This window comes from Vicugna pacos, chromosome 3 (genome assembly GCF_048564905.1).
Source record: "Vicugna pacos chromosome 3, VicPac4, whole genome shotgun sequence".
NCBI classification, from domain to species: domain Eukaryota; kingdom Metazoa; phylum Chordata; class Mammalia; order Artiodactyla; family Camelidae; genus Vicugna; species Vicugna pacos.
Window position 1 is genome coordinate 73,393,221 of NC_132989.1, and position 25,146 is coordinate 73,418,366.

At 37.9% G+C, this 25,146-nt stretch overlaps 1 protein-coding gene across 2 annotated transcripts in view; it reads left to right on the plus strand.

Moving 5' to 3' along the window:
- Nucleotides 1-25,146, plus strand: part of MRPS27 (mitochondrial ribosomal protein S27) — a 93,957-nt gene that overhangs the window by 43,800 nt on the left and 25,011 nt on the right. For both annotated transcript variants that reach the window (XM_072958539.1, XM_031675117.2), the window contains exons 5-6: nucleotides 20,774-20,888; nucleotides 24,321-24,399. In XM_072958539.1, coding sequence (XP_072814640.1) covers nucleotides 20,774-20,888; nucleotides 24,321-24,399 — 194 coding nt within the window. The remainder of the gene's footprint in view (nucleotides 1-20,773; nucleotides 20,889-24,320; nucleotides 24,400-25,146) is intronic.

The following is a 25,146-nucleotide window of genomic DNA, read 5'->3' on the forward strand; positions in this document are numbered from 1 at the left end:
GCTTCATGGTAGAAACATTGCATTGCAGCAGTTTTTTCTTATGAATACTGTATTAGTATCAGAGCTACTGCTTATTTCAGTTTCAATTTTATTTCAATTTTTTTCCCATTCTACTCTCATGATCTAGTACAAAAATGCAGTACAGCAAACATCTGGAGTACACTCTCAGTTTTCTTTTTTCCGTGAGTCTGTAGCAGGTGGGTACTCTTTAAAATCACAGTTTCCTGAACAGCATTATAATTACACCAGTGTAGTAGCCTTCGGAACCATGTGGAAGGTGCCACTTAAATGTAAATGATTTAGTTAATTATTGCAGAAGGTAATATGAAACTTGGCATTTTGTTGCCTTGGAAACACAGCCCAGCATTCCATGTATATTTTAAACCACCTAATTACTTGTAACAACATCTTGACTACTTGACTGTTAAACTAGATTCTTTAATATCTGATACATATTTTATTATGCAGTGATTTCACATTCTCTGTCAGTGGATACTCATCTCTGTACTATTTTCAGCACAAAAAGAAAAACAGATTTTTTAAAATGTAGGTGTAAGGAAGAGAAGCCTTCTTCCCTTTCTGATTATATCGTAGTATATACTTTTCTCTCCATGATGTATGTTGTAAATGAAGCCTTGTTTGACTCAGAATACAGTAGCCAAAAAGTTTGGGTGATTATTGTCAAATTATGAGTCTGCAGATAGAAAGGAGAAATAAAACAGTAGGGAAAACAAAAATCAGTGCCTGAAAGACTAGATATATTACTTAAAGAAATACATAATGGGAAGAGGTTTTTAAGACATTCTTGTATCTTTATATTAGGATAAATTGCGAGTGATCAAAGATTTAAATTTAAAAAGTAAAACCATATAAGCCTGTGAAAATACAATAGGCAAATGTTTTTGTAATCTTGACAAATGGAGACCTTTCTGAATATGATGTAAATGTTGAAAATCACTTAATAAAAGACAACAGATGTGCCCATATAACAACTTTAAAAGTAAAATATAGGTAGAATACCTTAATCTAGGTAAAATGATGTAAAAATGAGAAATGGTCATTACAACATTCGTTTGTTTATTAAGAACCTTAATAAATTATAAGTTATAAACTATCAATAATAGAAAGATAAGCATTCAATAGAAAAAAATTTTAAAGGCTAGGATTACCTTCTAGAACTGAAACAAGGAACGCAAATAGCCAGTAGGCATAAGAAAAGATGTTCAGCCTTACTAGTGAAGAGAATATGAAAATAAGTAACATAATGAAATGCTTTTTGCTTGTCATATTGAAGAAAATTTTAAATTTACCAATACCCATTCTCACGGCAGCAGATATTTTCAGCAAACTGGTAGGAACTTAAATTGGTACTTTTCGGAAAGAATTTTTTCTAAGGAGAAATTTGTACATAGGTAAGAAAATTAACTGTAGTTTTGTTTACACTAGTGAAATGTGCACATCATGATCCAGATGACTGGAGGATAAATTAAAGAAACAATGGAAAACTGATTCTGGGTGGTGAGAATTCAAGTGATTTTTGTTTCTGTGTCCTTTTCTATAATGCTTAATTTTGCATGAAAATTACTAAATCAGAAATGATAGCTTCTTGCAATTTTTTTTAAAAAGTGTTTTCAAATGAAAGCTTGTAAATAAGCTACTAGATGAGTTAGATTTTTAAATTGGGTAGAACAGAGGCTAACATGTTCAGGAGATCTGATAGTGGAAGTCAGAGCGTGGAGTTTTCTGATTGGTGATCTGAGTGATCTTAAGAGGTCTTAGACCATTGAAGAGCAACAATACAGAAAGTTTAAAAACCATGGTTGAGCGAGATGGGAAGACAGAGTAGATATAATATGCTCAGTTCTGAATATGGTGTTTTTGAAGAACCAGTATGAGGTCTAAAAGAGATATCTGGGAGGCAGTTAGATATATAGATCTTCAGCTGGGAGAGATATTTGGTCTGAAGATGGAGGTTCAGTAGTCACCTACAGCTAAGCTCTTTTATTACCTTCATTTTCATGTAAGGTCTTTAGTCATTGAAATCATGATGACAGAATGGTTCATACTCAGCTTCGATCATCAAAAGCACAAAATTTGTTGTTTACCTTTGCCTTTTAAGCCTCTAGAAACAAGAGAACATGTATGTATATCACACCTTAGACATTAGTGCATTTTGAAACAGCAGCTCCATTCACTTAGGTGCATGGGCTTTCCTCACAGCTCCTCTGGCCAGAGTTCTTTGATGTCATCTCTCTTTGTTTTGGACTTTTGATCTTCTAAGTGCTGTGGTGTCAAGGACTGTCCTAGTCTTGGCCTTCTTGTAAACCAAATCCTTGGATGGATAAGCAGTGCATCCTACTACTGTAAATAATCACAAAATTCCATCTCAGCAGAGACAGCCAATTCTAAAATGTCTTCTCTTCAGTACCACCACTCTAATCCACACTGAATAAATAATAACAGTGGTGAAATACTACTAAGTTTGGAGTGTCACAAAAATCCAATTTTTATTTTTTCTTCCTGGAATTCTAAATTTTGGTCTTCTGAAACAGACTACCCATAAAACCCATGTACATGAATCTCTGTGGGAGTAGTGGAGCTACCATTCAGTTGACTCAGTTGATTCAGAATTGTGGGTGAATGCAGCAGGCGCAGTGGTCAGTTTCTCCCTAGTAGCCCATAGTGAAAGAAGACTTACAGCCAAGGCAAGGAAAGTCTGCAGTCATTTTGGTGTAAGGAGAACAAAATAGTCTAAGCATTTGTGGACCTTCAAAGGCAGGGTTACATTCTGGTTTTATAGTCTGTTTGAGCTGTTCAGGATAATCTAATTTACAATACTGGAAACTATATCAAAAGTAATAAAAGACTTTCCCAAATAGAGCTGGGTGGGAGGTGGAGAATCAAAGTTGAAGCTTAGGTTCCTAGGATATCTTATGGGTGATTTTCCTTCCTGTCAGTGGTATATAAATAACACATAATTGGACATCTCCTGTACTTACTCTTACATTTATATTTCCTTAGGAAATTATCTTACAGACTTCCTTAAATCCTAAGCTTACCAAGAGTGGCATATCTGACTGTCCGGTACAGGAACACACCAGAGCATCTTTTAAGAATAATAATGTCCTCTAGTGATCAATAGATGAATGCTTTAGGCTTTAAGGAGTCTCATGTTTTCATCTTATTCCTGAAGTCAGATAGCATAGCGTGAGTCAGCATAGAGACACTGAGTACAGAACTGGTGGACATTTTATGAGAAAATGAGCATTATAACAGACTCTCTATCTGGAGGTCTCTTAGGTGAATGCCTAAAACCGGAGCACATGGAATAATTCCCTCTCCTCAGCAAGGCTTCTTTCTGAACTCCTTCCACTCTGCCTCACCCATGTATTTCTGCAGTTCCGCCCACTGCAGTGCTAAACGACTTAGCACTGGGGTCGCTGGGAGGAAGAGAGGGCAATACATGAAGGCTTAGTTAACATAATTTATGCAATAAAATTGTCAAAGAGCTCTTAGCCAAGTTTGTGTAATCATCCAAGCTCACTTTGTTTATAATGAAAAAAGTGAAAGGGTTGAATGAATACTTTGAGAGTCCAGTTCCAGCTCTACATTATTCTTAGAATAGGACACCTTGCCACTGAGTTAGCATGGGTCCTTTCTCCTACCTACCACCCCCACTGAAGTTTTATTTTACTCATTATTTCATTTATACCCTTAGGTATTTAAACTTTCAGAATGACTGTAGCTCTGCTTCTAAGTTATAAAGTGCATATTATTCCACTTGATAGTATTTTCTTATATGTGAATATATGTATAAACCTATAAGAGAATAAAACACATAATTCCATAATACACATAGTTCCATAATACATGGAATATATCAGGTATACATGGATATAAATGTCTGTGAGATCATTAGATGCATATAGTCATTGAAGGGATATAATTGCAAATGGTGACATTTGATTGTTATTCGTTTGAGTAACGGTGGAGTTGCTAGGGCTGAGGTGCTTGCGGAACATCTATTTATAATGTTGTATGTTCCAGGATCAGGAGAGGAATGACAACAGCTTTCATTCAATACAATTCAAACCGTATGATTTTATCTCTAACTTCTGAGATGACAAAATTTTCAAGCCAAATGCTCCTTCTAGAGAGTCATCTTAATTTGAACAGCACCTCCTGTTCTGTTGTTGATTCCCTGATTGGGACCTTAAGAAACATCAATTATTGGTATCAAGTGAATAAGAACTTTGCCCCTAAATCACCTAATTATGGTACCAGGCAGTATGCTCAGTTGTCAAGAACTCTGGAGTCAGATTATCTGGGCTTAAATCCTGACCTTGTTTCATATTAACTGTGTGACCTTGGGGAAGTTATTTAACCCTTTGATGTTCAGGTTCCTCATCTGTAAAATGGGGATAATAACATATGTACCTTATATAGGGTTGTTCTAATACATAAATGAAGTAATCTGTAGAAAGCAGTTAGCACTGGAATAATGTAAGAGTTCAAAAAAATGTTGGGTACAAGTTTTATTATTGTTGAATACATTCATCATGTATGTGTTGTCGTCTTGAGTGTGTTAGGAGAAAAGATTTGTGAGGTGTGAGCATTGGGCAGCAGTAAAGTAATATTACTTGATGAGTATTTATATCAGGGCCAGGTATGTAGTGACTTGATATGCAGGCTCTCAGCTCTCTGTCCACGTCTGCCATTCTTACTTCAGATGTATATGGGCATATCTAATGTGTATCAAGAAATGTGTTACAGTTCAGATGTGAAAGACAAGCTCTTCCGTTTAGAACTACTAAATCCTGTGAATTTCTTTGATTCAGTGAATAAAAATGACATTCACATTTCTCAGCAGCAGGTACTTCTCTGAAGAAAAGAAATGGTTAACCAGAAAGCAAAAGATCATTAAAGTAAATCAAAGAACAGTCCTGATTTTTGAGTGACCTAAATTCACTAACTCAACCTTTTGAGTCTTTTTTATCCCTTGAATTGGTACAAAATAAAATGTACCTAAAGACATGGCTGTGTGTAATGTCACATCCCATGTGGCATTTACAAGGAATGAAAAGTTTGAACGTATTTTTTGGAGGAGGAGGTGCTATTATGTGCAACCTTGGGCTGTAATGCAAATGGTTCTCCACAGTGTGCAAAGGAAGGAATCTTTGTTCCTTGTTTTAACAGGGTACTGAGTACATTAATTCTGACATTTTTCTGTCTTTGTTAGACTGTGGCTATTCCTCCATGTAAAGCAATGGAGTCCATGTATAGAGTTCCAGGAAGGGGGAAAAGATGTTTAGCTTTGTGTCAGCCTTAAGGATAATAAGTGGGTGTGGTTATTGTATTTCCCAGGAAACTAGGCTGTAGAGTGATGTATGTTCCCAGTTTCCCAGGCTTTGTGCAAATCAGCTAGCAGGACGTTGTCATATAACCTTGGTGCTCTCCTGGGCTTCAACGTAGGTTAGATATTCCTATTGTGTTGGTTTCATAATCTTGTGGGATCCATTCCCTTGACCCTTAAAATATAAATAAAACATTTCATTAAAAAAAAAATCAGAGCAGACAAGGTACTATGAATGTGGCTGAAGTTTTACCCTTTAAGAAGTTATTTTAGTATTATATAATTTCCTACTTTCCTAAGAGAGAATTTTGCCAAGCTTGATTTAACTATCTTTCATTGCTCAGAGTAATCCTGAATAATGCTATTACGTGTGATTTTCCTTTTTTTCTCCAAACACACAAAAAAGTAATATTTAGGGACCATGTCTTAAGAATACTCTTAACACTTAGATTACCATCCATGTGATATGTTCTTAATGTAGATACACAATTGTTTTCAATAAAATATTTTAGGTTGCACAAATAATTCAAAATACAGTACTGTTGATTTCTTTTTGGCCTTTTTGAAGAATAGTAGAGTTGAAAGGGTTATTAAGAAACAGTTGTAGCCTTTTGTTTCATAATTTATTGAAATTAAAACCCAGAAAGGTTAAATGTCTTACTCAAGGTATTTCCTCCTTCTTTTTTAAACAGAAAATATTATTGCTGAAATATAGTGGAATGTTTTAAGTACATTTTCTTTGTCATCATTACTTTTAGATTATATAATCCATTGATTAGCCATAGAGAGATCAAACAGCTTATAAGTCTTCTAATTAAACATGGTAGATTGAACATATGTTCTTAACTCCATTCCCTACCAACACCTCTACAAATATGACAATAAAAGGTAAAAAAAGACAAAAATCCACAAAATAAAGAGAACAAGAAAGTAGACAACAGGAACAAAATTTTGGAAGCTAGAAAACAGGTGAACAAGAGGTAATGAACTTCTTAGCAGAAAGAGAAAGCTACAACTTAAGCTGGGAGGAGAAGAAATCTGGGCAAGGCTGTACCATAGGACCCTAGAAAGGCTCATAATATGAGTAAAAAGCAATAGGTAATTCTCAAAGAAGAGATGTGGGCAGAACTGAAACAAGAAGATTGACTAGAGATTTTCATTAGAAGTAAAGAAATTCCCAGATTGTTTCTCTCCAACCTTAGAATACTGATGGTTTTCTTTCTGCAGAGATTGAAGCATAAGGACTCTGGAATTTTTAGAGGTGCAAGGCTTACTATGCGTCTCAGGAGACTGGGGGAATCCTCTCTGAGGAAACTGACCAATGTAGGAGGAAAGATCTATGCATTCCTGGGGGCCCCCCAACAAAATAATGCTGCCAGACTATCCTGGCAAAAGCATGCGGTGAGAGAGAAGAACGTGTTGTCTTCATTTCTACATTCCTGCTATGCCGAATTCAAGTTTAGTGCTCAGAGTAGCTCATTTTTTTTTAACATTTTTTATTGATTTATAGTCATTTTACAATGTTGTGTCAAATTCCAGTGTTCAGCACAATTTTTCAGTCATTCATGGACATATACACACTCATTGTCACATTTTTTTCTCTGTGATTTATCATAACATTTTGTGTATATTTCCCTGTGCTATACAGTGTAATCTCATTTATCTATTCTACAGTTTTAAAATCCCAGTCTATCCCTTCCCACCCTCCACTCCCCTGGTAACCACAAGTCTATTCTCTGTCTGTGAGTCTATTTCTGTCCTTTATTTATGCTTTGTTTTTGTTTGCTTCTTTGTTTTTGTTTTTGTTTTTTAGATTCCACATATGAGCGATCTCATATGGTATTTTTCTTTCTCTTTCTGGCTTACTTCACTTAGAATGACATTCTCCAGGAGCATCCATGTTGCTGCAAATGGCGTTATGTTGTCGGTTTTTATGGCTGAGTAGTATTCCATCGTATAAATATACCACATCTTTTTTATCCAGTCACCTGTTGATGGACATTTAGGCTGTTTCCATGTTTTGGCTATTGTAAATAGTGCTGCTATGAACATTGGGGTGCAGGTGTCATCCTGAAGTAGATTTCCTTCTGGATATAAGCCCAGGAGTGGGATTCCTGGGTCATATGGTAAGTCTATTCCTAGTCTTTTGAGGAATCTCCACACTGTTTTCCATAGTGGCTGCACCAAACTGCATCCCCACCAGCAGTGTAGGAGGGTTCCCCTTTCTCCACAGCCTCTCCAGCATTTGTCATTTTTGGATTTTTGAATGACGGCCATTCTGACGGGTGTGAGGTGATACCTCATTGTAGTTTTGATTTGCATTTCTCTGATAATTAGTGATATTGAACATTTTTTCATGTGCTTTTTGATCATCTGTATGTCTTCCTTGGAGAATTGCTTGTTTAGGTCTTCTGCCCATTTTTGGATTGGGTTGTTTATTTTTTTCTTATTGAGTTGTATGAGCTGCTTATATGTTTTGGAGATCAAGCCTTTGTCGGTTTCACTTGCAAAAATTTTCTCCCATTCCGTAGGTTTTCTTCTTGTTTTATTTCTGGTTTCCTTTGCTGTGTAGAAGCTTGTAAGTTTCATTAGGTCCCATTTATTTATTCTTGCTTTTATTTCTTCTAGGAGAAAATTTTTGAAATGTATGTCAGATAATGTTTTGCCTATGTTTTCCTCTAGGAGGTTTATTGTATCTTGTCTTATGTTTAAGTCTTTAATCCATTTTGAGTTGATTTTTGTATATGGTGTAAGGGAGTGTTCTGGCTTCATTGTTTTACATGCTGCTGTCCAGTTTTCCCAACACCATTTGCTGAAGAGACTGTCTTTATTCCATTGTATACTCTTGCCTCCTAGAGTAGCTCATTTTTTATAAAGCAGGCTATCTAAATACAAGGTAACTACTTCTGATGCTTAACAACAACTAGCAGTCTGTTTCAACACTTTGGGGAAAACTACCTGTGCTGGATTCATTACGAGCTCTTAGGCAAGATTTTTATCCTCTGTAGTTCCAATTTCCTATTCTGTAAAAAGGAAAAGTGTGTATAAAGTACTTAGGATAATTCTTAGAACATAGTAAGTGTTTGATACTTTATAATTAGTCATACTGTTATTCATTATCATCTTCTCATCATCATTCTCAGTAATAGTTAAAGATTTTGCACAAACTAATTTGGCAAATAGAAGCTTCCCTTCAGTTTGATTTTTTTTAAACATCTAAATACTCAAAAAAAAAAAAAAAGAAACAAGTGCTTTATTATGTTGTACCCTTTTATAAGTATGCATTCATCCCCTGAAATATGGTTCGTTCAAATATTGCTAATAAATTAGGCTTTCCTAAGGTTGCATGGGATTATGGAAAAATCCTAGGAATAATGCTACTGTTACTGTAGCAACAATTCCACCTGTCTTTCTCTCATTTTTTGAGCCTGTCTTAACACAGGATTCTAAAACACAGTCAGTAGTGGTTAGTTGTATCCACAATTTTTTTTCAACATGAGAAAAACTATTGTATTTGTTTTTCATAGATACTCCCATTAATTCAGTGGCTCTTTACTATCATGTGGCTTCTGTCAGCTGCCATGTTCAGGTTTTTCTGAAAGGGCTGATGGCTCCTCTGGGCTGGGGACAGGAATAGTAGCTTTCAGCCTTAAGCTTTTTGGGGGTTACAGATGATGGAAAAGTGATACAGAAGAGGGTTCTTGGCTGCTTGAGGGGGGCGGAGGCAAAGATTGCAGGTTGGGCAGTGGCTTGCTCAGGGGCAGATGCGTTACCTTATTACTCTTTTCCTTACTTCTTAGGCTTAGATGGGTGGCATGTCCTACATAGATACTCCATCCTTCCTGATTCTGCCCTTCGCACAGATCTGAGCCGTGGGCGTGCTTGGCACTTCTCTTCGAGTGGTTCGGTTTATCTTCAGCAGGTGTCTGTATGCCTTAGTTGTTGGTTTCAGTCACTGGCTGCCAGGCACTGAACGGACAGAGCACCCAAAGCATAAGCCCTATTGTGCTGTAACCCTGCCTGGCCAAGCTTGTAAAAACCCATCCAAGGGCCCAAGAGCACTAACTGGTAAATTAACTCCTCTTTAGGTCCTCCCGACTCCTTCTCCCTGCCTGGACCTTTTTCTATAATAAATAAGATCAGAGACCCTGCTCCCAGTCATTGCACTGACTGGCACACCCTGTGCGGGTTGGCCTTGAACCTTTGGGATTGTGAAAAGCCTCTCTGTTGTCCCCTCTGCTTCGCCTTCCAGCTCCTCCTTTGAGTCTGTGTCTAGAGAAATGAGGAGTGAGGGGCTCTTCCCTCTCTTACTGAGATCGTCCTTCCTCCTCTGCTCCATCCTGGTTGGCTAACGGCAGTCGGGTATTTGCTGCAGATGTGTGCCCAGCACTGCGCAAGCCACATCCCATGCAGAGAGTAGTCCTGAGAGCTCCCGTTTAACTTGTGGCCCTCAGCACATGGCTGCTATTGGCTGCCTTGTGCAGGTCATCTGAAAGCGCCGTTGCGCTAAGCAGTTTGTATGTTTTATCTCTTCCAGCCTCATTTCAATCCAAGATTATACCACATCAAGTAGGTACAACTTTTACTCACATTTTACGAATCAGGGTCCTGAGGTTTTGGAGTCAGTTTCCTGGGGTTATAACAGAGGAATGAGGTCTGCCTGTGGCCAAATCTTGTATCTTAACTACTTCTCTGCTAGCAAAGGCAGCTCTGCCACGGACGTTGGCCTTAGGAAGGACACACTGAAGGCAGGTAGTAAACAGTACCAGACAGAATGCCCTCAAGTGCTGTATCAAGTAGGCAGTGACAATTATATTATTTGTGTGCATATTTCTATTCTACTTGATGCCAAAAAGGATTAAAAGTCGGCAACATACTTAATCTAATTCTCCTTTGATTTTCATAGTAACCCAGTGATAAAGGCATTATTACCTTTATTTTACCAACAACAAAACTGATTCTTAAGTTGATTTAATCAGTAAGTGAGATAGGGCTGGGTTCCAGTCAAACGCAGAGCCTCAGTCTCCTTGTCAGGGATTTTCCTGGTGGCAGTGCTGACTAGTTTCCACAGTAAAAGTGACATCCGAGCCTCCCTCATGTCTGAGATAGCAGAAACTTTGTTGTTTCTGTCCCTACCCTCTGCCCCTGGAGACGCCCACATCACTATGGTTTGGCTCAGTTTTCTATCAGACAGGCCCTTGAATACAGAGTTAAAAAACATATGTACCTTAAAGTACTCAACACAGGTAATAAAAGTATAAAATCATGCATGAGAATAATAGACACCAACTTTCCTCCTCTGGAAAGTAGGAGGAGGAAGGTACAACTTTATATCTACAGCATTTTATTTTTTTAAATTTACCCAAAGAATACAAAAAAAGACAGGTTATTTATTGGGAAGAGGAGAGAAAAGTTGAATTCACTTTTCTCTTGAGAGCTGATTTTTAAAAATTTAGTACGAGGGTGGTATAAAATAATCGATGTTGTGTAAATGAGGAATTGCATTATGCTGCTTGTGAATTACCCTTCTGTTTTAGAAGCTCACAGAATACTTGGTTTTTGATCATCCCAATCTAACTAATTGAAGGCAAAAAGTGTGTTTGCTAATCTTTGTCACTTAGTGCCCAGCAGAATACCCCAATTCACAGTTGGCTGATGAATGATCACATGCAGAAGAGAGCAGCTTTGCCCTCGCCAGATGCTCTATTCTGTTGGAATAAGTGATCCCACATAGGTACAGTAGTGGAACTGTTCTCTCTAGTTTAATGTTCAACTTTTCCTTCATGTTATTCTGTTTAATTTTTTTTTCTTTAACTGGCTCCCTTGCTTTTTTGCCTAAAATTAGTGAAGGAAAAATTGTACCTGTTCACGGAAGGCTGCATGCCTTGTAGCAGCCATGTACATGGGGATAGCCTGTAGCTACTGCAGGTGAAATTCCACTTAATGTGCACTCACTCATCAAAGACTGGCTCCCACCCCTTCCAGCTCACTGTAATTGTTCAGCATATAAGCTAATGATGTTTAGGAAGCTATAGAAGCAAAGGTATCTTCATAGCTTGTTTTTGTCTCCTCTCCCACAAAGCACAGCCACGATCTGACACATGATCAATGGGCCCAACCCTTTTTAGGATGCAGGAGACGCTTCCCTGCGTCTGTGGCTCACAATAGCTAACAATAGAGACTTCTGCAATGATATTTTGCCTCCCTGGTGTTCAAACTTCTTCAGTTAAGCCTGTCTGGAGTCCTTTTAACTATTATCCATCAAAGCTGTTTTTGTTTGTTTGTTTGTTTTTTAATAAAAGGGGAAAGGAGGGTGGAACCAGAGAGCAAAGACTGTATCTTTGCCAAGATGCTCTCTCTCTCTCCTCTCTTATGACTCATCCTTAGAAAAGCAGAGGGACTTTGGAAATCTGCCTGCAGTCACATTGAAACAGCTCTCCTGGCACTTTCAGACATTTAAAAAATCTTTCTCAGGCAATAAAAGATGGTTTTCAAATTGTTCATTCCCCCTTTCTGGGCCAGCCTAAGGTTTTGTTTAGCTATAGCATTGTAGTTGTATAGAAGGTTTGCCAGGCAAGACAGATGAACTCAGACCTTTGTATTTGGTTTATTACTAAAGAACCAAGTATTCCCTGAAAAATTCATAATCATTCTTTCTTAAGATTGTTATCATGTTTAAAGGTATTATCTCTAACCCTTAGCCTTCCTACAGTGTGACGTTTGCATTTGGTCATTCTTAAGAATTTTCTTAGTATATGATGTTTGAACAATTTCAGATACTCAGTTTTTTAAAAATCTGGTTTTAGTACAGGGATGCTAGCTTGAGCTAAATAGAGTAGCTGCTTATTAAATGTGGTCACTCTGACTTTTTACCATTTGGCAGCACAAGAAAGAAAAGTCACCTTAATTCTCCTATGTTCATATATAAATAAAGGTGTTTTGGTAATGGATATATTAAAGCTCCCAGAAAACCAGTTGGACTAACAAATCTAAACCTCAATTTTCAAATTTCTTTCCTTTTTAGCTGCAAATAGTGAATATGTCCTTTTATGGTTCCAGAAATTGGCAAGTAATTCCTTAATATCCCTGTGACCATTCCCATATCACTCCCTCTTTTTTAAAGGGTTCAACCTCTGAGAATTGCCACTTAACAGGGGCTTGATATCAAAAATAATTAAGTTATAGTAGTGAACTGTTTGTATGTTTATGACTGCTTTGCAGTAATTTATTTAAGGAGTAAAAGAAAGTAGCAATGTACAAAACAGTTTGTGTTTTATAGGAAAGTTACTTCGGATGGCTGACTCAGTACAAATTGAATTCAACGAAGCATTTATTTGAGTAGAAAATCCTTTAATAAATGAGGGATCAATTGCTAAAATGTTTATTTCCTACAAAACTTGATCTCTGATTAAAATCTATTTTTAAGGACCTTGAGTTTAATTTAGTGATTGTATCATTTCATCTTGAAATTTTAGATGCCAGTTTGTGAGGTCTGCTATCCCCATAATAATCTATGTAGACTGCCCAAACTGGGTAAAATGATATTTAACCAACGTGAGACTGTTGGAATTGAGTGGAATCAGCTGTGGGCTGAATGGTAGCTTTTATCTTTGAGCCTTTGTTCACTTATTTGTATCACTACCATTTTTTTTCTGGTTTAATAGAGACGTGTAAATGTATGATGTTTTAATGAGTGAATTAGGCTTATTATTCTTTAGAGTCATTAAACATGAGAGCTAGAAGGAATTTCGGGGGTCTGGTCTTGTCGAGTTCTGGTATATTTTGTTTGGCCCATACAGTATGTTTTCAAAAACAGTATAACTAGGAAGCTACTTTGCTTGATAATATAAGTGGCATTGTACCTAGTGTCTTACACAGTTCTTCATGCACTTATATTAACTAGCTCCTGTAGACATTTGAGTTCATGATAGAGATAATCCTGCCTCTTCGTTTTACAGTTATGGGAACTGAAACCCCAAGGATCAAGTGGCTTTCCAAAGTCAGACAGCTAAGTTCATGGTATTTCACAGTCTAAGTATTTTTCTCTGGATTCTGCTTCTAAATTTAGAAGAGATGTTAATTTCTTTGTTTCGTAGGTCAGAGACCTTTGTCAGACTGCAGAGGTGCTTCTTAAAGATGTCTTACAAATAAAAGGATTGAAAGGCATTGGTGAAATAGTAAGAGTAAACAGCCTGCTTTAGGTCCAGTAGTTAACTGCTTTTCTTGGGTAAATCATTTCATCTCATTGGACACCAAGATTCCTCATCTGTAAAGTAAAGGAATTAGACCTGACAATTTTACATCACCTAGTACAGGGCTTCGTAAATAGTGACTTCTCAATAAATAGCTCAGTGAATAATGGATATTGAAGGTCCCTACCAGCGTTAAAACAAACTCTCTAATTCTGTATAAACTTTTCTTCTTTCCCCGTCCCCAGTTTATTTGGCCTAGATGCTTTCAAAGTCTCTTCTAATCTTGAGAGGAGTCTAAGTTTTTGATTTACAACTTGTTAGAGGAGGTCTTTGAACCCATGTACTCTTATCTTCTGTCCTCCTATTTTTGGTTTCATGCTCCCATCAGCTTGTCTGTTCCCTGAACTTACTGTATTGCAGACTCCGTGTATCTTTTTATGTGTGAAGGGCAGGAGACAGCAGAGGGAAGAAGTGAGGAGTAGGTGGCTTTCCAGAATGACCACATATGGTTCCACATTCCCCGCCATCTCTGATCACCTCCTGCCTTGCACACAAAAGGTAGTGTTTCCTTCTGGCTTCATCTGTTAATAGGCAGGATAATACTTCAAAACCAGATGTGGATTATCGTTTCAAATATAAATAATACTCATGAATTTCAACGTACATTATTGGTATTTACACAGTCTTAACTGGCCTAGTCATTATTGCCAAATCATCAAACATCTACTGTTGTAGGACACAAAAAGATAGAGAACTTGTCTCCTGCCTTTTAAGAGCTTAAAGTCTTAATAGGAAAATCATTGGAGTTAGAAATAGAAACTAGCTATGAATTTGGGTTATGTAACTAGAAGTAAATCCAAACTTACCTTTTGCTATAAACAGAGAATTCTTAGGAGATTCAGTTTTTCCATGTGTTAGAGAATCAAAATGTTTAAAACACTGAGATGCTTTTCTTCTTTACTAAAAAAAAAAATCTAAAGAAATCCAAATTACTGCTGAGCTTCTTTTCCATCAAAAATACCCCTAAAGAGATCCATAATCTCACACACAAAAACACACAGAAATCTGCTCAACGCTGGCTTAACTCTTCCTGCTTTTATGTGGGTGTGCTTCGCCCCCTGGGCCGACATCTCTGCCTGCTCATTTCTTTTGTAGCCGACTTAATCCGGACAACTTCACTAAGCCTAGAATACTCCAGAAATTCTGATTTCTATTTCTTTGTTTTCCTCCTTTTTCTTTCGCACTTTCCTCTGTCTCAGAACTACTCAGATATACAGCCTACCCATGATTAATTAATATATGTGATTTTCCTGTCTTAGTCATCGTATTCATGATATTGCAGAAGTCATGTCTGAAGTTCTTAGCCAAAACTTTAGAAGACATCAGGAAATGTTAACGTCTTTTTAAAACCGGCTCATTTATTGCTCATAGATTTCCTACTGAAAGCCAAAAATATTTCCCTTATCTCTGCCCAGACTTAGCCAGTTCCCACAACTTTATGTGCTTTTATAAATAGGAATGGTTCCAAGACCCAGTTTTTCTCAGCTTCCTGCTGTTCCCTCTTCCTTTAGCCTCACCTTGCCCTCCACTGTCTCTCAGCATAAAGCTAACCTGTGTGTCCAGCTTTCAAGTGGATAGAGAAGCCCCACCAGGCACTTTTGAGTGCAATTTCACTGACAGGTCAGTTGTTGGCCACAGAGAGGGACATTTTATACTTTAAGGACCATCGCAAGGAGGGCACCTCAGCAATCACACTGTAAATACTTCTGTCTTCTCCACTTCTTTCCACAACTAATCCTCCCCGACAAATGTAGACTTTGACATCTAACAAGTGCCTCTGTTACCCATCTTCACTTCAAAAATGTGTTATGCTGCATTTATTTAGCACTTCCCATTTTCAAAATTCTGTGCCTGTGTTATTCTCTACTAGAAATCCACTTACTTATCGCCCTTTTTAGAATGGCAAACAGCGATACCAAATGTCTAATGACTGTATATAGGACTCAGAGAAAACTGCTTGTAAACTAGGTTTTAATTTTTTCAAATTCTCTTTTGGAAATTAGCAGAATATAAATTACAAACTAACATAAATGATAGTTTTATTACCTTATTTGCTTTTCCTATTATAAAATTAATTACTGGGGTTAGAAAGAGTCCTGAGGAGGTTATCTATATAAAATTTGCTTAAACTGACCAGCAAACCCTGGAGAGGCTGACTCCAAAGGAGGCATTATGGAAATTTTCAGGGTGAAAGAACTGTTCTTATAACTTGGTTGTGGTGGTGGTTACACAACTGGGTTCATTTGTCAAAACTCATGAACCTAGACACTGAAAATTGAATTTTACTGTTTATACATTGTATTTCTGTAAACTTTTTTTTTTAAGCATTAGAAGTTAAAAAAAAAAAAAGACATTTTTGTCTGCCTCAGAGGTAGATAACGAATTCACTGGAAATGTACAAGCCCAAACCAGTTGAGCCTTTGCAAGGGGAATGTTTTGGATGGGATTCTTGCTGTAGTGCTTTACTTAGTGTACACTTGGGACATGTTGGTTAAAAGTTAAAATTACCTGAAGTTCCCTTCAGGAAAAGTAAGAATAAAAGGAAGAATCTGGGCACTTGAGCAGGAAGGTGGTTTTAGTCTACAATACTGATGTTTTTATTATCAATTCTTCTATTAGGCTCCTATATTAGCCCCCTTTTTAAAACACTAGACAAAGATATAATAGGCATTAGAAAATTATCTCATAAAAATATGGTATTATTTGTGGTAGTTGGGGGGCAACTAGTAATTGATGAGAGCAGAATTTCCAGCAAGATGCAAAAGAAAATAATTATCCTTTTAGAATAAGAAAGTGATGGTGGTGATTAAATCAGATTCTGGTTTGAACAGCCACACGACACCCTCTTCTTTGGTTCTAGTTCAGGGAGGTGCTCAGACCTTCAGTAATTACGCACTTTGCGTCGTTGATAAGATTCCCAGTCCCCACGGCAGCAGGCTTTGGAGCCAGCCGGCTGTATCTTCTTGGCCTGCTTCCTGTCTTCCCTTTACCCTGGCCCCCTCCCCATCTCCATGCCTACCAGCTCAGAGGCTGAGGTTTCCATCTGGAGAGCCTGTTGCCACAGGCTACAGAATCCACTCGGGAGGAGGGAAAGCTGCGTGTGTATATTTGAGGATGGTGGCTCTCATAATCAGATAAATGTTGTGGAAAGCTTGCTCATTCATATGGAAGAGTGAGCGCTGAGCTCCAGGCCCTAGCATCTGCGCATTAGCCCTGCTCAGCCAGGAGCGCTTTCATTTGTGATACAGACAGGCTGAGTGAGGAGCATTGCCGCTTGTTGCCTTCAGCAGTAGCCTTTAGTTGAACCCATGGGAGAAAGGCTGTATCGCACTTTTTTTTTTTAACGTAATGATGAAATTGGTCCCAAATAGGAAATCCCATGTGACTTCTACACACAGTAAAGTACTTTCTATATAATCACAGTAAGTCTCTGGTGTTTTTCTTTTCACTCTTGACTTCCTTTATGTAACTGCTCTTCCCTTCTGAGATATCTCAAAGGTATCAAAGATTTTGGCCCCATGTCATACATCCTGTGCTTCCGCTTTCCTTCCTTCCTGGTGACATCAGTCTTAAAGGAGTGATAGTGCTGGCAAATGCCCTGAAGAGTCCTGACTATAGCCTGGTTTTCAAGGAAAGGAAGCTTCTCAGTTCTCAGGAAGCTGTTTGATTGGCCTGGGCGAGTTCTGCCTTCACCTGGAAACTGCACTTTGCACTGTGGACAGAGAGAGATCTCTTCAACCATGGGATACCAGCTTTGGGAACCAGTAGAGGGAAGTCTGAAAGCACACTTCTTCATTCTCTCCTTTTCCTTCTTGTGCCCTTCTTCCTTCCAAGAAAGTACTCATGTCCTTAGAATCGTCGTAGGTTTGCTTCTTTTTTATAAGCGGAAAACTCGGAATGTCTCTCCCCTTGTTGGGGTTATTGGGGTTGCACTTGTTTATCTTTTCCACACTCACACAGTTTGCCTAGCTTTACAGCCTGCTGGCCTAGACAATAATAAAGCTTCTGTCGAGGTGAGCAAACAGCTGATGGCATGGGGCACAGAGGGGACTCCTACAGTGGCTGCCTGTAATCTGCCAGGCTGGAGGTCAGAGCAGGCAAGAACAAAAGCCAGTCTGTCTGTAGGCAGATTGGAAAATCAGTGTGTTGTGTTCTTGTCTCCTTGCCTGTCTCTTGGCCGAAAGGGAGAATGCTGGTCCAGCAGTTCACAGAATCATTCTAGGCAAGTACCAATGCCAGAGACTTACCTGCCTGTCATATAACCTCTGGCGGTTCTGAAAAGGCTCAAGTTTTTTGCTCCAAACTGCTTAAAAAGTGATTGGCAGAAAATTCTTAAACTCACCGTCCAAAGTTGGACCCTACTATCTCAATGTTTTGAGTTGTTTATACTCTAGTTACTCACATAAGTTGTGTGCTTTTTTTTTTTTTTTTTTTAAAGCTGATGAGGGCTTAAAAAGGAGTTTATTTGCTGCCTGGCTAGGAAATACAGGAATCGTACTTTGAGCAGCTTATTTCATTATATATGTGTAAGTGTTTGCTTCTTATTCCTAAGTTTATTTAATGTTGTCACTTTGTTGAAAATGTCCTAGCCATGGTCGTGTATCATGGTTATTAGGTCTTACAGAGCAGAGATCACACCAAGTAACCCTGTTCCAGGATGGGAGAGGGAGTGTGTCTGTTGACAAACCTTTCAAAGGGCTATTGTGCAGAGATGATTATTAGTTGTGTGAAGTCTTGGGTAACTTTCCCTTAAGGCTTCTAAGAAATAAAGTGTGATAAGGAAAGAAGACTTTTCTGTTCTTCCATCAGTTAAAGTTAGCCTCGATAGGCTAGCAAATAGCTTTAAACAAATTTTCGTTTGAGCTTCAGAGGTCTGGAGGTAGATCCTATCAACCTTTTTATTCTTTTCCAAGCCTAAAATGGTCTGCTGATCATGAATAAGAGAGAAGGGTGTTTGGTGGGATATGATCATGGTGCTCTTACTCTGAAGTCCATCAAAAAAAGTAATAACTTCAGTGGTCATTGGAGACATCCTAAAGCAGAAGATTAGATTTAAATGAGATTTAAATTATTTAAATCTTGGATAAAGGAGGTAATTGACTTTTTTGTTCAGTTTTTCTTTGTTTGTTCATTTTTAAAGGAAAAATGGGCTAAGCCTACTATCAGAAACACATCTAGCATCTAGCAGCTTGCCCTTTGCATCTTTAGCATTTATCATGCCCCACTTTGTGTTATTGTTAAACTTGTTTGTATACCTTGTTTTTATAATGAGATTGTAAGTGCCTCAAACAGGGAATTTAAACCATTCTTCATATATACCATAGCAGTTAATAGCATGATTGGATCAGTACATTATGGCATTTAATACATGTATTGATTGAAGTTTTTTTTTTTAACCAAAAACCTACCGTGGGCCATGAATTGTGTCAGTGTTGAGCAGGTCAGTCACTGCTGCTGCTTACTACCAGGGAGCTTACAGGCCAGAAAGTAAGCATCATTTAGGCAATTTACCTGGTATTTCACTTGACTTTTTTTGTTTTAATGAAACTAGCTTTAAATCTCAGATTTTTCAGAGTAACGAGGAGAAAAGCTCAAGTAGCTCAACTATTGATTTTAAAATGTGACAGAAAGCATGAAATACTAAAAGATATATTTTATTTCATTTCTATTCAGAGAATCTCATTAGACCTAGTATCTAGGACACCTATATGATGCCTTTCTCTTGCCAGGTCACTCTCATCCTGAACATAATTTGACATATTTTTATCTTTCTGTTTTTAAAGGGGTTAATTCTGTGGAGAAAGAGTAAAAGAGACATTTTCCACCAAATCTAAAGTATTTGAAAGTCTGGACAGGGCTAGGTGATTCTAGATCCATAAAACATCTTCAGATTTTATTTTAGCCAAGTCTCTCACCAGATCACTAATAAATAGCCTAAATTAAATACTACATCTCGCTTGCTTTCTTTTTCTCAACTTTTACTTTGGCAGAAAACCTGTTCAGCAGGAACCTTCCTAATAGCAGATGGCAGGAAACAGCAGGTGGCAGATTGAATAACCAGCCTCTGAAAAACACAAGTATTAGCCTGTAGCCCCAACTCTCAAATGTGGCACAACATCCTTTCACTTTAAGTTTTTTGTCTTCTTGCCTTTATGTTTTTGAGAAAACTGTTTGATTTCTGTGGGGCCCAGAGATTAACCTGCTTCCTGAATAGTCAAAGGAAACATGGGGTCTTTAGCTGACATGGCATGCTGTTTGAAAATCTCTTCTGGTCAAAACAGATAAACAAATAGAGGACTGCAGAACCCTTTACAGTCTCCTCACTTCCCGCCTCCCCTCTCACTCAGCCTTGCAGCACAGACCCCCAGGTGCAAGAGAGTCTGCTCCAACCCTGGTGTCATCAGTAAGTGCCAACTCAAGGCAGGAGCAGCTTTGAATTCCTTTCCAAGTTCCGTTCCTTTGGAGGGAATGCTGGTACACCTCAGCTGGGACCACTTAAGTCTTTTAAACCCATGTGAGAAGCAGTAGGAAGCAAGAAAAGATAGACTAAAGGGCTTCAATGAAGCTGTGAGAAAGCCAGCGTGGTGGTCATGGATCCTTGAGGACCCGAATGCTAAATTTTGTTCTTTTTTTTTTTCTTTCATGTTTTCTTTCAATTCAGTGAAAAATGTCCCAGTCTCTCTTAAGTGCCACAAAAAATATCAGTGTAACTCAAAGCTGATTTTCCTCTAGAATTTCTGTGCTGTTCTGTTTTTCATTTTTGCTTTGTCTCTTTTGTTTTAAACTTCTGAACTCAGTTTCAGCTCCACATCTCTCTTCTAATGAAAAGTGTATTCATGTAATACCGTAGTAACTAGAGCATTTCCCCAAAATCATTTTTCATAAATCATATTAAAACAAGATATTGAATTAGGGGGTATTAAATAAGGAATAAAATTTTTAGATTTTTGTCAATTGTTATTATTTTATCTTCTCTTTGGCATTTCAGACTTTATAGTTAATGAGTTTTATCCACAAGTTTTTAATCAACTGTTGACCTTTGTGACTTTCATGATCACATTGACTGCACATCTGTAAATATATAAGAGAAGGACCTGCTGATGGAAGATGGGTTTTGGCATTGACATTTAAGAGTTAACACCAGTTTTCTCTCTCGTGCTTTATTTAGATTCCGACACAGCCCTAACTGCCAGTACCTGAGAGATTGGACTATACACACCTGGATTAGGCAGTGTCTAAAATACGGTGCACAAGACAAAGCCTTATATACCGTTGTAAATAAGGTGAGTGGTTTCCTGGCACTTGCAGCTTATTCTCCTGAGTTTAGGTGACATAGTGTTTATATCATTACAGTATAGCAGAGAATAGTACAAAAAATACCTTAAATTTTTTTGCCCTTAGATATCCTTTTTAGAATGGAGCTGAATATAAATGAATCAGTACATAAACAAAAATTCCTGTAGCTGCTGCTTTTCCAAGCATAATGACTTAAAAATGGACAGGTAAAAGCCAAAAGTGATTCAATCACAAAACTCTACTGGTGGTCATTTCATTCTTGATCTCTAAGTCTTGAATTGTTTGCCTAGTTCCCTTTGATGAAGTTTAGGGGAAAACACATGACCATTTTGCTGGCATGTGATCTCCAGAGTATTCTGATCATCTCACACATTTGTAAAAGACAGAATTTGTAGATTATTGAAAACATGTCTTCCTAAGTCCCTGACTCTGCCCTTTAAGCCTCAGCTCCCCAGCCTACCACTGTTAGGGTCTTTCTGAATGTTACTCCACCCAAGCGTTGAGTCTTCATTCCCTTCGTAGTATGAAATAAATACAAAATAAGCAAAAGTTTAGAATGTTATTATTGTGAGTCTGAAGCTACAATCCTAGTTTGAGCCTTAGCAAGACTTTAACAATATTTCTATGGAATTGTATTATTTCTATAGTGTCACTGGACCTTGTATGTTAGAACTCAAAAAGAAATACTGATTTTGTTTTGGGGAGTTTTTGGTCCTGTGGCCCAATTTAACATTAGGTTCCATTGCAAACAGTTTATGTATGAGACGTTGCCTTGGGTATGGCATTGTCCACAAAAATGAGCAGTAGCCTATCCTTGCCCTCAGGAAGCTTACAGTTTAATAAGGCAGATAAGCAGGTTCACTGATAAATCTAATATTAGGCCCCAAGGGAAGGAAGATTAAATTCTGCTCGTCAGTTCAGAGTTTAATGATCCAGATTATACCCAAAGAAGAAGATTCCTGTGAAAACAAAACAAGAAGGGTCTAGGAAGGCAAAAAAATCTCATTTTTTGCTGTGCCTAGTCTTAGTGGAAAGAACACCAGACAAGGAGTCAAGAAAACCCAGGCTATAACCCCATAAATTTCTACCATTTGCCCGTAACTTCAGGCAAATAGTAACTTTATCCTTCTAGATCTTAGTTTTTCCAAGTCTGAGTCAAGCAAGTTGTACTAATCAGTGATTTCCAACCTAGCTGCCCATTAGAATCACACAAGGAGCTTTTAAAAATTACAGATACTTTTCTCCACCCTCAAGATTCTAATTTAATTGCTCTTCCTGGAGCCCAGGCAGTAGTATTTTTTAAGTGGTTTTCTCAATTTTTTTTAACAAATCGATTTTGTTTTTTAGAGCAATTTCAGGTTTACAGCAAAACTGAGCAGAAGGTACTGAGATTTCCCATATGCCCAGTCCCCAAACCTGCACAGCTCCCCGTACCACCCCTACCCCCCCGCCATTATCAGCATTCCACGTCAGAGTGAGCCATTTGTTACAACTGATAAACCTACATTGACATACGATCACCCAACGTCCATAGTTTACATTAAGGTTCACTCTTGATGTTCATTGTGTGGGCTTGCACAATGTATTATGCCATGTATGTTCCTTTATAGTGTCATACAGGCTAGTTTCACTGCCCTGTGCTCTGTGCTCTGCCTATTCATACCTCAGTGGTGTCTTTTTAAATCTCCCTAGTTGCTTCTAATTTGCAGCCAGTGTTGAGAATCTCTGGCCAGTTGATTTCTAAGGTTTCTTCCAGCTTTAATAATTTATCATTCTGAAGTATTTTGTTTTTACCCTGCCTTAAGGATTTGTGCAGATTTGGATGACTGCTTTGATAAATTTAAACACTACCCGTGAGCTATAACCTTTAAAACAATGGCTTCTAAACTTTTTTTCCATTTCATCATATCTGAGTCATTCTGTACAGCCTACTAGTAACAGTGACCCAGTTCAGCAGTGATTTGCAGCTGGGGTTTAGGATTATTATCAGAATTTCTCAAAGGGATGAGTATAACTAGACATAATTTCTCCAATGTTTCTGGTAGTTGATTGGTTAGGAGATGGGAATAATCCTACTGAAGTAAGAATTTAAAACAAACATGTAACTACAGTCTAGATCATCAGTAGTCAAACTTGATTGTGCATGAAAACCACATGGGAAGCCACCAAAACTTCAGGCTTCTTGATCTTTAAAAACCAGTTTAAGAGACGAGATAACAAGATCTGGTGAGAATGTGGCAAAAAGGGATCCCTTATGCACTGTTAGTGGGAATGTAAACTGGTGCAGCCACTATGGGAAACAGTATGGAGAGTCCTCAAGATGGGTATATATCCAAAGGAAATGAAATCACTGTCTCACTGTATCTGTATCTCTGTGTTCATTATTTGTAGCAGTATTGACAGTAGCCAAGCCATGGAAACAACCTGTGTCCATTTACTGATGAATGAATAAAGAAAATGGAGGGAGGGGTGTATGTATATACATACAATGGAATATTTAGCCATAAAAAAAGGAGATCCTGCCATTTGAGACCACATGGATCAACCTCAAGGGCATTTTGCTAAGTAACATAAGTCAAAGAAAGACAAATACCTCATGATCTCACTTACATGTAAAATCTGAAAGGGCTGAACTTGCAGAAACGGTGTAGGATAGTGGATGCCAGGGGCTGGGGAGTGGGAGAAATGGGGAGATGTTGTTGGTCAAAGGATACAGTTATAAGAGGAGTAAGTTCTGCAGATCTAATGTACAGCATGATGACTGTAGTTAAATACTGTATTGTATACTTGAAAGTTGCTAAGAGAGTAGATCTTAAATGTTCTCACCACCATCACAACCAAGAAATGGTAATTAGGTGAGATGATGGATGTATTAACTAACCTTAGTGTAGTAATCATTTCACAGTATTTATGTGTTAAATCATCATGTTGTGCACCTTAAAGTTATACGTTACATGTCAATTGTATCTTAATAAAGTTGAGGGGGGAAAGCAGTCTAAGGACCAGGAAATGAGCATAATGTGATAATGTCTGCTTTCTCATGGAAATCCATTTTTACATTGAGAATCACACCTTATGAAAAGAATCACTGAACCAGTAGAGTATGGTGGTTTCTTATTGTTGTTTTGGTTTGGTTTGGGTTTTTTTTTTTATAGCTGTGATGAGGTGTTAGAATTGAGCTTTATTTTTCACATATCAATTGTCTTATGTGAGACACACACTCACAACTTTCTCACCCTGACCAACAGTTCCAGTTACCAAACTGCGTGAGTCACAGCTTCTATTTCACTGTCACAGATGTGGTAAAATGATAGTCAGGTATTTTAAAGCTAATGGTGGCAAGTTTTGTCCTGAATAGTACATAAGCGTATATTATAAACTGAATTAGATGGATATTTTTTCTTTTATTTTCGTTACAGGTCCAGTATGGCATTTTTCCTGATAACTATACATTTAATTTACTGATGGATTATTTCATAAAGAAAGAAAACTACAAAGGTAAGGAAGCAAACCCAGGTCCATTTATAATGGACCTTCAGCTCCCAAAGGGAGGTAGATGTAGGCACTTCTCCTTTTTTAAAAACTTTCTTAATGACATCTCTTTACAACATTCTTTCAGTCAGAAATAGATGCATAGTTGATTTACCAGACCAGTTGGCCAGAGAGGAGAATCATATCCAGGTTGTTTTTCTTCTGAGTTTTTCAAGTTTATTTGTTCATGTCTCTGTAGGCAAAGGATAGTGACTTTAGTTAAGTAATAAACCCTGCCTGAGCTTTCATGGCTACTTAAGATTATATTAATTCAATTAGTAGCTTGACTTTTTTTTTAGCACCATTTGCTGACTTTGCTTTATTTAAATCCCAGGTGTTGTAGTATATGAGGTGTTTAACTATAAAATCAGTCGGCTTTTCCTGGGAATAGTAGTATGCTCACTTTGAAGAAAGATCATTTCGCCTCCCCATCTCTAAAATAAGTGGATCGGTGATAAGAGATCTGAGATCTCTTAACCCCCAAAATCCCCCAATCCCATGAAATTAGTTTAAAATGACTGTTAGCTTCAGCTACAATAAAGGAGGCCAAGGGAAGCTGGGGATCGCAGCAGAGCCTGCAGAGCGGTCAGGCGGAACCCTGCTGGCGTCCAGTGGACAGAGAACGGCAGCACGTCAGGCTTGTGCTCCCAGCTGTGCAGACAGTGGAGGAGGAAAGAGAGGGCCCTACCATTGTGTAAAGACACACGCTGCCTT